General features: G+C 54.3%; 1 protein-coding gene across 8 annotated transcripts in view; it reads right to left on the bottom strand.

Moving 5' to 3' along the window:
- FHAD1 (forkhead associated phosphopeptide binding domain 1) overlaps positions 1–14,579 on the bottom strand; it is a 122,417-nt gene that overhangs the window by 18,583 nt on the left and 89,255 nt on the right. For all 8 annotated transcript variants that reach the window (XM_030326293.1, XM_030326292.1, XM_030326298.1 and 5 more), the window contains 6 exons: positions 11,156–11,329; positions 9,358–9,574; positions 7,927–8,011; positions 7,291–7,397; positions 5,282–5,441; positions 2,804–2,936 (listed from right to left, as the gene is read on the bottom strand). In XM_030326293.1, the coding sequence (XP_030182153.1) occupies positions 2,804–2,936; positions 5,282–5,441; positions 7,291–7,397; positions 7,927–8,011; positions 9,358–9,574; positions 11,156–11,329 (876 nt within the window). The remainder of the gene's footprint in view (positions 1–2,803; positions 2,937–5,281; positions 5,442–7,290; positions 7,398–7,926; positions 8,012–9,357; positions 9,575–11,155; positions 11,330–14,579) is intronic.

The following is a 14,579-nucleotide window of genomic DNA, read 5'->3' as shown; positions in this document are numbered from 1 at the left end:
AATGTTCCATATTCGCACCACCCAATATGCTAGCCACCAGGCACAGAGCTAGAGTAGGGCTGATGAAGGGCATAGACAAGGAGAGGTCTTCTCTTATCTTTAAAAAAAATTTTTTTAAACGTTTATTCATTTTTGAGAGAGAGAGCAAGAGAAAGACAGAAAGCATAAGCAGGGGAGGGGAAGAGAGAGAGGGAGACACAGAGTCCAAATCAGGCTCCGGGCTCCAAGCTGTCAGCACAGAGCCCGACACGGGGCTCGAACTCACGAACTGTTGAGATCATGACCTGAGCCGAAGTCAGACACTCAAGCGACTGAGCCACCCAGGCGCCCCTTGGTCTTCTCTATCTTTTAAGGGTCATATCTACCTTTCAGATTCGGAAGAATCCGAGGTTCCATCTTTCAGAGGAAGTCACATATACACAACATTTGCATGCAGTTTCTGGAGGTTCCGGGACCCCCCTGAAGCCCCCGTGTGTCACACGGGCTCCGTGCGAACAAAGTCCCGTCTCCAGTGGTGTTCCCAGAGTCCAGCCCCGTGCCCCAGCTTAGTAGACGCGCAATAGTTACGGAGACTGAATGGACCAAGGTCAGAAACAGGAGTGGGAAGGAGCCTGTCCTGGCTTTCTGGCCGGGACCAGGCTCACCAGCAAAAAAGAAGGGGGTGCTCCACCCGTCTGCACTTAGTAGGACCTCATTTGACCTGGATACTGTCTTCAGCCTCCTTATAGACTGCACGGCTGGTTCACTCTTCCTAGGTTGGTTCTATACTAGCCTTGCTGTATTTGAGAGTGTAGGTCAGCCCAGGAGTAAACACCTGAAATGTCGTGTGTGTGTGTGTGTGTGTGTGTGTGTGTGTGTGTAAGATACATGTGTGCACACGTGCAGGGGTGCAGAGAGGAGAGCAGGGGCTACTGACCTGGGGGTTGGGGCAGCCACAGCAGCGAGGCTGGGTGACAGCCTTTATTCTGTCTGAAGAGTATGTCTGAGCCCGATGTGACCCTTACTCATGGCTCTTCTGGGAATTTGTTTATTTAGAGAAGATGAAGATTCTTTCTCATACAACTCTTACGCCCTCTGACCCACTCTGGCTTAGAAAGCAGGAAGTAGCCCGAGTTTGGAAAGCCATTCTGAGGAGGAACAAATACTTTTTCCCTTTTATCTTGCAGCCTCCCCGCCCCCGCCCCGCCCATCCTCTTCCGTGAATCCCCCCACATAAGAGAAATTACTAATTTCGGCATCAGGTCAGCAACCCATTCTGGCAAACTCGTGCAGAGCCTGAGGGGGTCTGGTGCGAACAGGAACCCCGTGCGCCTTCCTCTGTGCCCAGCGCTGGGCCTGGCATACAGCAGACGTTCAGTAGGTGCTGGAAAAGCGAACGAATATGGGCTGCGTCCCGCACTAAGAGCCTGGGATTCCAACGGGTCGGAGACGGGAGTGAGACCCGCTCCCCGCCCCACCGAGGCTGCCCCGAGGGCTTTTAACTTCTGTTAAAGTGCGCTGGACAGCGACGGTGACAAGGACAGCTGGCTGGGCCGCCGAGCCCTTTCGTTCGAGCTGCGTGCGGTCCTGGCTCACTGCTGTTTGGCAGGGGGACGGCATCTTTGAGGAAGCAGGGAGGCAAGCTGACACATTTGGCCCCGTTTCCGAGTGAAAATCCAAAGCCCATTGCCTGTTCTCTAGTTTCCTAAAGCAAAGGGGAAAAGGAGGTCCTGCCGGACTCCAGGAAACCCGAGGCCTCGAGGAACCACTGCAGCCCGCGGTCAGCCTTCCACGGACTGTGGGAGGCACCACGGCCCCCGCCACGGGGGCAGAATGTGAGTGTCACCTGCGGGGGCCGCGTGGCATGGGCTGCTCTCACTCAAAGACACGCGCCCTCCCGGGCCGGCGGGGGGCTGTGCAGCCGGGGCTCCCAGGCAGGCACCCCCAGAGAAGTCACCGAGAGACAGGCCTGGAGCGTCAGTGGTGTGGCTCTCTGGGAGGGCAGTTTGGCTCCTACCCAGCATGGTTCAGGACGCCCTCCGGACCCAGCACTTTCACATCCGGGAATCTGTTCTGCATACATACCTACAAGGACATCAACTATAGCAACGTGTGAAAGTAGAAATAACGTATAAATGTCCACCAACAGGGGACAGGGCTGGATAAAAGGGACACCGTGGAATTCTATGCCCTCGTTTAAAAGAACGAAGCAGGTTTTTGAATACTTACTAGAGAAGGTGGCCTTTATATTGTGTCAGGTGGGGAAAAAAACAAGTTGCAGAATGAATATATACGTATGGCTTAATACCATCATTCTGCAAGCAGATTATATAGACATGTATGTATAGGTTGTATGTGCTTATGTGCATAAATCAAATTTGTTTCTTTATGACCCCGTGGGGTGGTGGCTGTCCTAACTCCTGCTTCCCAGACAAGGGGGACGGCACATGTAACCTCCCTGGGGTCAGCATTTCCGAGTGAAGGAGTCCCACTCAGGGATGAAACCCGGGCAGCCTGGATGTGAGCCTGGCCTTCGAGCACCGCACGACCACGCCTGTCTGGAGGGTAGGGCAGTCTCTGTGAGGCAAAGGGCTGAGGACACAACGTGACAAATAGCATGCGACTGGCAGCGGTGACCTCCAGTGACTGGGGGGTTGGGGGGGGTTGGAGGGCCAGACGGCCGCTTTTCACTTTGAACGTTTCACAGAAGCAAGTGCCTACATTTGGAACTCAGAATGAAAATATTAATCAGCATCGAAGACAGCCACCACTGGGCTCCCGTGTAGCACATCCCGCTGGCCGCCCGCGACCGGACGGCACTCACCTCCTGACTGCTCGAGAAAATGTCAGTGTGGACAGGTTCCATCTGCACTGAGATGTCACACATCTGGGTCATGTTCTTGGGCTTCTGTTCCTTTTCCTTGTGCAGCTGGACTCGGTGTTTCTCTTGAGAGGCCCTAGGGCAGAGAAGATGAGTCACTGGACAGCAGGACGGCTGGCAGCATGAGGTTCCGGAAGCCACGAGTGACCTTTGTAGCCACTGGCAAAACGGGAAAAAGAACTCTGTGTTTACAGGTAACCGAAACCCCCAGGCCTTCAAGTCTCCTGCCAGCAGGTTTCTAGAGAATTTAGTTTCAGGGGACTTCAAAAGTCGTGGTCAGGACAGTAGGCACCTGTCCACCCTTGTTTCCCATACTAGGTCCGTGGGACACCTGCTGTGGCATTCACTGGGGACATGTACTCCCTGTCTGCCGTTTCTAACACTTTTATGTGTTAACCCTTCTGTTTCACGTAGAGTCCCACGAGCCGGAGACTCTCCTTGTCCCATTTTACACACAAGGAAAACAGACACACAGCAATTTGCCGACGATCGTGAAACTTGTAAGTGAAGGAGGCTGGCTTTGAAGTCGGGCAGCCTGGGTCTGGAACTTGTTCTTTCAGCCACTGGGTGAACCTGCCTTGGCTATGAGCCATGAAGCACATAGAGCTACAGGGTTTTTCACGAGATGTGGATTTTACTCAACCTTTCTTGGAGAAAACATTACTCTCAGGTCAAAATAAGGATACGTTACGGATGAAAATGCAAACTCAACACGTATTTTTATGGATGAAAATGCAAACTCACATGGACTAACCCATGGGACGACAATGAAATTTCACATTTATTTTAAGCTAACCTCTGGTACCCCAGTTCATACATTTGTTCAATCGATATTCATTAAGTTCCCTATGTGCCGGGCACCATGCAAATGCTGGGGAGTCAACAGCAGGCAAGATCTACATCGGGGACCTCGTGGGGAAGGCGGACAATTAAACAGTCAATAGTAGCATAGCTATGTGAGAAGTGCTAGGCTGGATGGAGTCCAGGGGATGAGGGACCCCAGGGAGAGGAGGAGCCCTTGGCTATGTTTGGTGGGGGTGAGTGACAGAGGGCTTCCTGGAGGAAGTGGCATTTAAGCAGAGACCTATCACTGGAATATGGGGCAGGGATGTTTGAGGAGCATAGAACTAAGCAAAACCTTCCTTTACATGATAAGGCTGTGAAGCATGAAATACATGTCACCCATCCATCCACCCACCCACCCAACTACCCACCCATCCATCCATCCATCCTTCATCCATCCATCCATCCACCCACCCACCCAACTACCCATCCACCCATCCACCCATCCATCCATCCATCCATCCATCCATCCATCCTTCATCCATCCATCCACCCATCCACCCACCCACCCAACTACCCATCTACCTACCCATCCATCCACCCATCCATCCATCCATCCATCCATCCATCCATCCTTCATCCATTCATCCAGCCAGCCACCCAGCCATCCTTCATCCACCTATCCATCCATCCACCCACCCAACTATCCATCCATCCATCCATCCATCCATCCACCCACCCAACCAACTACTCATCCACTCATCCATCCATCCATCCATCCATCCACCCACCCACCCACCCAACTATCCATCCACCTACCCATCCATCCATCCATCCATCCATCCATCCATCCATCTATCCATCCTTCATCCATTCATCCAGCCAGCCACCCAGCCATCCTTCATCCATCTATCCATCCATCCACCCACCCAACTACCCATCCATCCATCCATCCATCCATCTATCCTTCATCCATCCACCCACCCACCCATCCACCTACCCATCCACTCATCCATCCATCCATCCATCCACCCACCCAGCCACCCAACTACCCATCCACCTACCCATCCATCCATCCATCCATCTATCCATCCTTCATCCATTCATCCAGCCAGCCACCCAGCCATCCTTCATCCATCTATCCATCCATCCACCCACCCAACTACCCATCCATCCATCCATCCATCCATCCATTTATCCTTCATCCATCCACCCACCCACCCATCCACCTACCCATCCACCCATCCATCCATCCATCCATCCATCTATCCTTCAGCCACCCACCCACCCACCCACCCACCCAACCAACTACCCATCCACCTACCCATCCACCCATCCATCCATCCATCCATCCACCCATCTATCCTTCAGCCACCCACCCACCCAACCACCTACCCATCCACCCATCCATCCATCCATCCACCCATCTATCCTTCAGCCACCCACCCAACCAACTACCCATCCACCTACCCATCCATCCATCCGTCCATCCATCCATCCATCCATCCATCCATCCATCCATCCATCCTTCATCCATCCATCCATCTCTCCAGGATTTACTGTGTACCCTCTCTGTGAGAGGCTCCCTGGGCACTTGGGTATCTGGGCTCCCCACCCCATGAGGACCTTCCCACACACCTGAGTGCCTCCTTGAGGACCTCCAGCTCCCTGTCCTTCTTTTCCACCAGGCCTGTCAGCTGCACCATCTTTTCCTTGAGCGCTTTTAGTTCGTTGCTTTGTTGCTGGACCAGGGCCACGTTCCGCTCCAGTTCCATCTTCTGCTTTTCATTAAGCTCCCCTGGGAGAAACAGGAAAGCTGGGGAGGGGGTCTCCTGCCTCGGGTCTCCGCCAGGGCCACAGCAGCTCTTCCAGGCCTACAAGAACCACGAGGCGGGCCTACCCTCCAGGAATTCTCCCGGACGTGTATGTGTGTGTGTGTGTGTGTGTGTGTGTGTGTGTGTGTGTGGTGGGCGGGGGCATTAGGAATGGCCAGGGTCTGCTTGCACCTTAGCAAACTACAGCAGAGTACAGCCCCAGGTTCCAGAAGCTGTCAGGGCCCCGCCTCTGTGCTTCTGGCATTTTGAGCTCCCTGGCCGACCTCCAGCTGCCTGCCTCTGCACCTGTTTGCCTAAGGGCGTTCGTGCTAAGGACTCCGGAGTCTGCTCTCAGCCTCCAACCGAGGCAGGTGAGACTGGCTTCCTCCCCCTCAGGCGGGCAGCCTGGAGGCTGATTTGTACCCTGCTCCCCGCGTCCTTCCCCCGCAGGGCTCAGCCCCAGCTGCCCTCTCTGCCCTTGACTGACAGCACAGCTGTTATTCCCGTCCCTGTCCCGCTTCTCTGGCCCTTCCTCCACTGCCTCCCCCTGGGATCGCCTCTCAAATACACCACCTGCCTCGGAATTCTGGAATTCTGGCCTCAGGGTCAGCCTCTGGGAAAATCCAAGCTGAGACACTCGCATGGCCTCAGATTTTCATGGTAACCCGGCAGGTTAGTTACCAGGAACACCCCCACTTCACAGATGCACAAACTGAGGCTCAGAGAGGTAAAGTGACTTGCCTAAACAACTCATGGGACTAGCAAATAGCAGACCCAGAACCGGGTCCAATGTCTCCTGATTCTAGAGCTGGACTCGGCGGCCTCTCTACTACACGTTCTCAGACCTCAGCATGAACGAAAATCGCGCTTTGAAAAAGTCAGCCGTGAACGCCTTGGGAGCATTAACCGTTACAGCCGCAGGGAGCAAATGCCACTGAAGGTTTTGGGGTGCACGGGGTTTGAGGTGGGGACAAGAGGAGTGTTCCTCGCCCTCTGTCGACTTCCCTAAACCTGGTTTTATCTCCTGACAGCCTGCCTGTGCCTTTCAGCCTCACGGAGGCTGGAGCTGGGAAGGAGGAGAAGGGCTACGAGAAGCCGGGAGAGGCCGAAATAAAAGAACGGGGGTGGGGGTGGGGCGAGAAGAGCAAAGTCGGAATGTTCAGCCAGACTTGCTCTCGCTCTTTTGTCCCTCCCCAGTGTGAGGGGCCCCTGCCGTCCGGCCAAGTCCAGGAAGCAGGTGTGATGTAGGTGATTTTGCATCAGAGGCAGGGGAGGTGTGGAGAGATTACCCCCGCTCTAGGTCCCAGAGCTGGGGAGGGCTAGGGTTTGTGCGGGCCCACGACTCCCTCCCTCCCAGCCTTTGCCTCCAGAGACAAATCCTCTTAGGTAAAAGGAGATTTCCCCCTCCCCCAAAGAAGCTGCATCTCAAGGCGGAGAAGATAAGGCAAGTGGCCCCTGATAAGGCACGTGTCTTGCTGACTGAGGTACAAACGCTGTGACCGCCCAGGAAAGCAGGTCACTGGGATTTAAAAATGCGGTTTAAACGTTTATTTTATTTTTGAGAGAGAGAGAAAGAGAGAGGGAGCAAGCGAGCGAGCGTGGGAGGGGCAGAAGGGAGGGAGACACAGAATCCGAAGCGGGCTCCAGGCTCCGAGCTGTCAGCACAGAGCCTGACGTGGGGCTCAAACCCACGGACCGTGAGATCATGACCTGAGCTGAAGTCGGCCGCCTAACCGACTGAGCCGCCCAGGCGCCCCCGACCTTTCCAGCTCTTAAGCCTGTTCTTTCTCGAAGCGGGTCAGGAAGCCAAGAGACACAGGCCATCATACAAACCTCTCAAGTCTGACATTCGGTTGTGGGCTTCCGTGAGGTTTTTCCGTAACCTCATGATGACCTCCTGCTGAGACAGGATTTCCTTCTGAGCGGCCAGTAGATCCCCTCTGAAATTCACAAGAGACGGGCCACGTCAGCTCACCCCGGGCTCGGTGGCACCCCCAGGGCCTGGACCCGGACGGGGCCAAGTAGAAACGCAAAGTGACCCTCCATCAGTGGCGTCCACGGGACACCAGTCCCAGCAGAAGGGATCGGCGCGTTCTTTAAAAATCCTCAGAACAAAAACTGAATGCGATGCAAACACACCCGCGGCGAGAGAACAGAGGATCCCCTCTGGATTTGGGCTGAGGCCGAGATATGACAAGTGTCTCCTTCTTTCACAGACGAGGAAGCTAAGGTACAGTAAGGTGACATGACTGGGGGCCCAGGGCCCCACAACCGGAAGGGGTTGTATTTCGGGATCCGGGCATAGATCCACCCAGAACTTTCCATGCCACCATCCTGACTTGCAAAAGGAACTGAGAAATTCAGGTAACAGCAGGACGGCCCCGGACTCTGCTCCTCTTCTCTGCTCTCAGGACATGGCCAGAAGCAGGGGTCTCCGGCCTCGTGTGCACACACCCCTCAGGTACTCACATCAAGGTGTCACCCACTTCGTCTTTGACACTGGTCTCCGTCGGAGGCACCGCCGGGGGCTCTCGCTGCATCACCTCCTCCTGGGCTGAATCAGGGGGACACGCGAGGGTCATCGCTGTCCTCGAACACCTGCGTCTTTTCCAGCTTAGCAGCCCTTCCCACCCCGCCGCCCTCTCTGCCTAAAAAGCCCCACATGTGTTCTGTGGCGCCGGCTGGCTCCCACCCACCGGCCACGTATGAGCGAGCGCACGAAATCTTCCCGGCTACTCATTTTCAGATGGGAAAATGGGCACAGGAGTGACAGGACCTGCCGGTGGCCACTCGGCTAAGCTGGTGACAGCCAGAGCCCGAAGCCCTGGGCCGCGCCTCCTCCCTATCCCTCCTCTCCTCCCAGACAGGTCTTGTCCTGTCCTCGCCTCCCACTTACTCCTCACCCTCAGTCACACGCTGGCCCCCTCACTTTCAATCACCAGGGGCTCATGGAATGTCTGCTTTATGGCGGGGACCGCGCTAAACGTGGGGTCACAAGGAAGTAGTCATTCTTGGGGTCCCAGCTTAACCGTCCTCCCTCTGACCTGGAACTGGCTTGGGAAACTGAGTCCTGCTTCATGCCCTTGTCACAGTGCCCTGTTCACCCTGGGTCACCTGTCAGGGCGGGAATTCGGTTGACAACCAAGACCATGGTTCTCAATCAGGGGCGAGTGTGCCCCCCCACCCCGGCCAGGGACACTTGGCAATGTCCGGAGATGGTTCTGGTAGTCCCACTGGGGTGGGGGGTGCTGCTGACGTGCCGGGGGTGGAGGCCAGGGACACTGCTCAATGCCCACAGTGCGCGGGACGGCCCCCGCGACAAAGGCCTAGCCAGTTCCAGATGTCACTGGAGCCGGGGTCGAGAAACCCTGGTCCGAGGCCTCCAGTTCCAGAACTCTCCCCCCGAGAGCTCAGCGTCTTTGCAATGTATTGCGTTGCCTGGGTCATTTGGGGTGAGTAAGGGCTCACAGCTCTGAGTTCTTTTGTCAGCCCCTTTTGGGTTTATTTTTTAAGAGACCAACACTGGCTGGTGACGAAAGTCCATTAGACAAAGTCGCAAATTGCTGAGGGCAGAGAGAAGCCTCTGAAAGGCCCCCGCGCGGGATGTTTTCATGCGGAAAGGACACCCTCTGTCATGCTGCTCTGATACCCTCGGCAGCCTGTGCGTCCCCACCGGCTCACTGGCTCGGCACAAAGGACGTCCCTTCACATTGCCGTGACTTCTGTCTGACGTGGGCCTCGAGGGCCCCAACCTTGCGGTGTAACGGGAAGCAAAGAGCATCTGCAGACAGTAAATGAGCGAGGGGCAGCCTTCTCCTACCCATCAGCCTATGGGGACCCGCAGGGTGACCAGGCCCTGTCCCGAACGCTAACGCCTGCTCGGCATTTCTTTGGACCGACCTGGGTCGTTGTCCTTCAGAGTTGCAATCTCTCCTTCTATCTTTCTGTGGCGCGCGGTCACTGTTTGCAGCCTTTCTTCCAGGCTCACGATCGTCTGGGAGTGCTGTCTGATTTGCTCCTTGTATTCCACGACTTCGGTTTCAAATCCGTGTTTCTGGGCTTCCTGTTCGTCCCGGAGGGCCTTCACTGTGTGCTGCAGCCGCTCCTCCATCACGATCTGGGGGAACAGGGGGTCCGTGTGCTCCTGGGAGCCGGGCGTGACGCCACTGACGACGAGAGCGAGCTGCCCCCTTGGCACCCACAGGCACGGGACTCAGACCCACCTCGGGGCCTTTGCCTGGGCTGTCCGTTCTGCATGGTACCCTCCTCCCCCAGCTCCTCGCACGGCCGACTCCCTCTCGCGCGCGTCAGGTCTCAGCTCCGATGGTGCCTCCTCGGAGAGGCCCTTCCTGACTGCCTGTCTAAAGGAGAAGCCCGAGACAGCTCTCTAGTCCGTCATCCTCTTTCACGTTCCGTGGTCTGCACGATCTTGTTTCTCTCCCATTCCCGCGAGAACGGAAGGTCCGGGGGAGCAGAAACTCGCCTTAGTTACCAACGGACCCACAGCCTGGATCCCTGCTCGGTACATGTTGGTTGAATGAATGAACGGACAATGTTGTAAGAAAAGGCCAAGGCATTCGTAGCTCTTAAAAGCAAAAGCTACCAATCATCACCAAGTGGGGAGTCGGACCCCTTCCCGTGGCCGCCCTGCCCGTCTTCAGTGCCTCATTCCTCGCCCCCTCCTGCTTCTCCGACCACACGTTTCTTGGCTCTCTTGCTTTCCCCCCACATCTACCGGACCGCCAAAAGTCCGGGGCACTGTCGAACGTGGAGACCCCACCCGCGCCTAAGCCTGAATTCTTCGTCTTCTCTGCAACAGAGACCCTGCCCCACAAGAGCCACCGTGACCTCCATGTTCCCATCAACATGTCACCCATATGCCATCGTTGCCCTGGGTGCCCTGACAGCCCAGGCTGTCTCGATCAGCACCCTCCTCTCCTTGGTGCTCATGTCCCGTCAATCAGTTATCGAGTCCTGCCATTTCTCTTGTCGGAACTCCTTCTGGCCTGCTCCTGTGCGCAGGTCCTTATGAGCCTAGACTCTGTAATGGCCACTGTGTGCCCCGGCCTGAGCTGGCCTCTCCTACTCTAGTCCCTCTCAAATTCACTTTTGGGGCGCTTCTGCCCGATGAAGCCTCTATTACCTCCTTGCCCACAGACCTGTTGGTTGTGTGTACGAATGACAAATGAGTGAAATATTGAGCCCCGAGGATGGAGGGCCTTGAATGCCGAGCTAAAATTTTAAGCCATCACCTTCAAGTCTGTGGAATAGTCATTGATCGCTAAGTTCTGGGGCTGCTCAGTCCTTCAGCCAGATGCTGTAAGGACCCTGCGTTACACCTTACGACGCCTGGAGAGAGGCCATCGTAGCCTCTGTTTACCTTTCAGACTAGACCACTGCTTCTCAATAGAGGGTGATTTTGCCCCCCACCCCCCCAAAGGACATTGGGCAAAGTCTGAAGACATTTTGGGTTGCCACAACCGGGGGAAGGATGCCACTGACATCTAGCAGGTGGAGACCAGGGGCGATGTTAAGCAGCCCGTGACGAACAGGACAGCCGCACACAGGAAGGGGTTATCCAACCTGGAACAGAGCAGTGCCCAGGCTGAGAGCCCCCGGTCTAAATCACGAGTTCTCCCTGTATCGTGATCTTTCACTGAGGGAAAGAGTCTCCCGTCCCCGGAAGGCACCAGCTCACCATTTTTGTCCTGGCCGTTTCCAGTTCGGCTAACGTTTCGTTTAATTTCATGCTGAGGCTCTCAGCTTTCAGGCTCTCGGCCATCTTGGTTTTCTGAATCTCTTCTATCATGGCCAGCGCGTCATTTAACTTATTATTTAAAACCTCTTCTTTTTGCACTTTCAAGTCTATTTCCTGGACAAACGGCAAACAGCAGATTAACAGAAATTCAGGAATAAGCGTTTACCCTAGCCGCCCCCCTCCCCTTGCTTCCAGAGAGGAGGTGCTTTCGTTCTGCCACCTGGAGGGCACTGAGTAAGTTTTTCTTCTATTTTACGAGGCGACCCTTTAAATATTTGAGGAGGGATGTCATGTCTCTGTCTAAATTTATTTTCCGGGATAAATGGGCCGAGCTCCTTCGGCCCTTTGCCACAGGGTCTGCCTCCAGCACCTTCCTCCCTGGCTTCGGAGGGAGACCCTCCCCTCTTTGCTCTGGGCTCCGGCAAGGTGGACTCTAATCGCCTCGTTCCTCTTCCTGGAACCCGCTCTCCCAGCCCCGGACTGTCCAATTCCACTCTCCTCCCTGGGTCCCTCCTCAACCTCGTGGAATGTGAGCTTTGTGACAGGTCCTGTGGTGGGGGCTCCACAAACTTTGTTCATTTACTTGACTTTATTTTTTGTAAGTTTATTTACTTATTTTGAGAGAGAGAGAGAGAGAGGGAGAGAGAGAGTCCCGAGCAGGCTCCGTGCTGTCAGCGCAGAGCCCGACGTGGGGCTCGAACCCACGAACCGTGAGATCAAGACTTGAGCTGAAATCAAGAGCTGGACACTCAACTGACTGAGCCACCCAGGCGCTCCTACTTGACTTTATTTTGAAAGAGGGGAAAATCTGGGGCACCTGGGTGGCTCAGTCGGTTAAGTGTCTGACCAGCTCAAGGCATGATCTCATAGTCCGTGAGTTCGAGCCCCGCGTCGGGCCCTGTGCTGACAGCCTGGAGCCTGCTTCGGATTCTGTGTCTCCCTCTCTCTCTGCCCCTGCTGCTCGCACCCTGTCTCCCTCTCTCTCAAAAATAAACATTAAAAATTAAAAAAATAAATAAATAAAGAGGGGAATATGGGTGATGGGCATTGAAGAGGGCACTTGCTGGGGTGGGCACTGGGTGTTGTATGTAAGCGACGAACCACGGGAATCTACCCCCAAAACCAAGAGCACACGGTACACACCGCATGTTAGGCAATTTGACAATAAATTATATTAAAAAAAAAAAAGAGTTTTAGGTTCACAGCAAAATCAAGAGGAAAACGCAGAGCCCTCTTACGTGTGCTCTCATCCCCCGCCAGAGGCCCCGCCCCCATCATCCACACCCCGCACCAGCTGGTACCTTTGTTCTAACTGATGAACTGGCATTGACACCTCACGGTCACCCAAAGCCCATAGTCTACTCTAGGGTTCACTCCCTGCCGTGCCCTCTGCGCGTCTGACCAAACGTATGAGGACACGAATCCACCATTACGTTATCACACGCGGTAGTTTCGCTGCCCTGAAAGTCCTCTGTGCTGCACCCATTCACCCCTCCCCTCCGCCGACCCCTGGTCCTTTCGCTGTCTCCGTACTTCTGCCTTTTCCAGAATGTCACAGGCATAGTTGCAATCACACCGTGCGTGTGCAGCCTTTTCACAAGCGTTGTTTAATCCAACCTAAAATACATTCTTGAGGTGTGGCGCCGGGCACTGTCAGACTCTGTTGGTGGCAGTGCGAACTGGCATGACCTTCTTGGAAGGTCACTGGGAACGTACATCAAAAGGCTGAAAACGTTTACCCGCCGTGACCCAGTGATTCCATTTTCGGGAATCTGTCCTAAGGACGTCGCCTCACACCTGCACAAGGACCGATGCGCAGGGATGTGCAGCCAAGCGCTGTTTTTACTCCGATGAAAACGCAAACAGCCCCAGTGCCCAACCACTGGGTGGGGGAGGCGGGGGAGGTAAATAAACTGGGGTCCATCCAACGGAGTGCAAACCCAGGTTATCCGTCCAAGGCAGGTATTGGAAGAATGTTCCATGACCTACAGACATTTTTGTAATGTATTAAGTTAAAAAAAAAAAAAAAAAGCATTCAGATCAGCGTACACAGTGTTAACAGGGTAAGTCACTTTGTAACGAACTGCTGGGTGTCGAGGTCTATGATAATGATCAGCACGTAGAAGGTCTGGAAGGAATCCTATCAAAATGTCACTAATGGTAAATGCGCTCAGTGGACTCATGGGTAGTTTTAAATTTTCTTCAAAATTTTTAGAGCAAATAGTTGCTCCTTTTATCACTGGGAAAGGAAACGGATTTAAAAACAACAGGAAAAGCCCTTTTTTCACCGTGTGACTCGTGGGAGCCTCGCCGGGGAGTTGCTCCAGTCCCTTCGTGTCGCCACTGAACTCCAGCCGATTCTGTCTGGGGGCCTTACCATCGCTGTCACCGTTGAGAAATCCCAGGGCGGACAAGGTGCAGACCTGGCCGAAGAAGGTGCTCGCTGAGGACACTGGCAGGCCTGCCCCACAGAGCAGCCTGTCACCTACAGCTCACGGCAAGACCCCCCCGGCTGTCCCGGCGAATCCACAGCAAGCCAACGGGTTCTTTGATGGGCCACGAAGCCACCCCAGGGCAGAGGACAGTGCTCGGCATCTCTGCTCCTTGCCGGCAGCTCGGTCGCTTCCTCGAGGACAGGGACAAAGTCCACCGTCCGCACGGGTCTGGATTGATGTTTCTTCTCCCTTCTCTCCTCTTTCTCTTATGCCCGCTTCGGCGAACCTCAATCGTTCCCTTGTTCTTCTGTGTAGACGAGTGTAACAGCACGGGAATAAACAACTCTGTGTCTGGGTGGTTCTTTGACCTTGTACTTCCCTGGTCTTTCCTGGTAAATGGCGAGTTCCTGGTGAGGGGGGTCCTGATTCTCCGTGTCTGGTGTGATGCCACCAGGGTAACTTGCGGGCTGTCGCAAGACCTCAACCCTCTGATGTCACTGTCGTTCTAAGGTTGTTGAGGATGTTGTTGGATACGCTATGTGATGATCCTTAGGAGAGATCCTCTCGGGGTCGAGTACAAAGAATGGCCCAATATCCGTGAACAATCGGCCCATTTTCTTTCTTTCTTTTTTGGCCGTGCTTTGAAATATTTATTTTATTTTATTTTATTTTGTTTTGTTTCGTTTCGTTTCATTTCATTTTATTTTATTTTAAATTTATATCCAAGTTAGTGAGCCTATAGTGCAACAATGATTTCAGGAGTAGATTCCTTAGTGCCCCTTACCCAGTTAGCCCATCCCCCCTCCCACACCCCCTCCAGCAACCCTCTGTTTCTTCTCCATATTTAAAAGTCTCTTATGTTCTGTCCCCCTGCCTGTTTTTATATTATTTTTGTTTCCCTTCCCTTATGTTCATGTGTTTTGTCTCTT

The sequence above is a fragment of the Lynx canadensis genome, chromosome C1 (assembly GCF_007474595.2).
Source record: "Lynx canadensis isolate LIC74 chromosome C1, mLynCan4.pri.v2, whole genome shotgun sequence".
Taxonomy (NCBI): domain Eukaryota; kingdom Metazoa; phylum Chordata; class Mammalia; order Carnivora; family Felidae; genus Lynx; species Lynx canadensis.
This window is presented reverse-complemented; position numbering and strand designations above follow the sequence as displayed.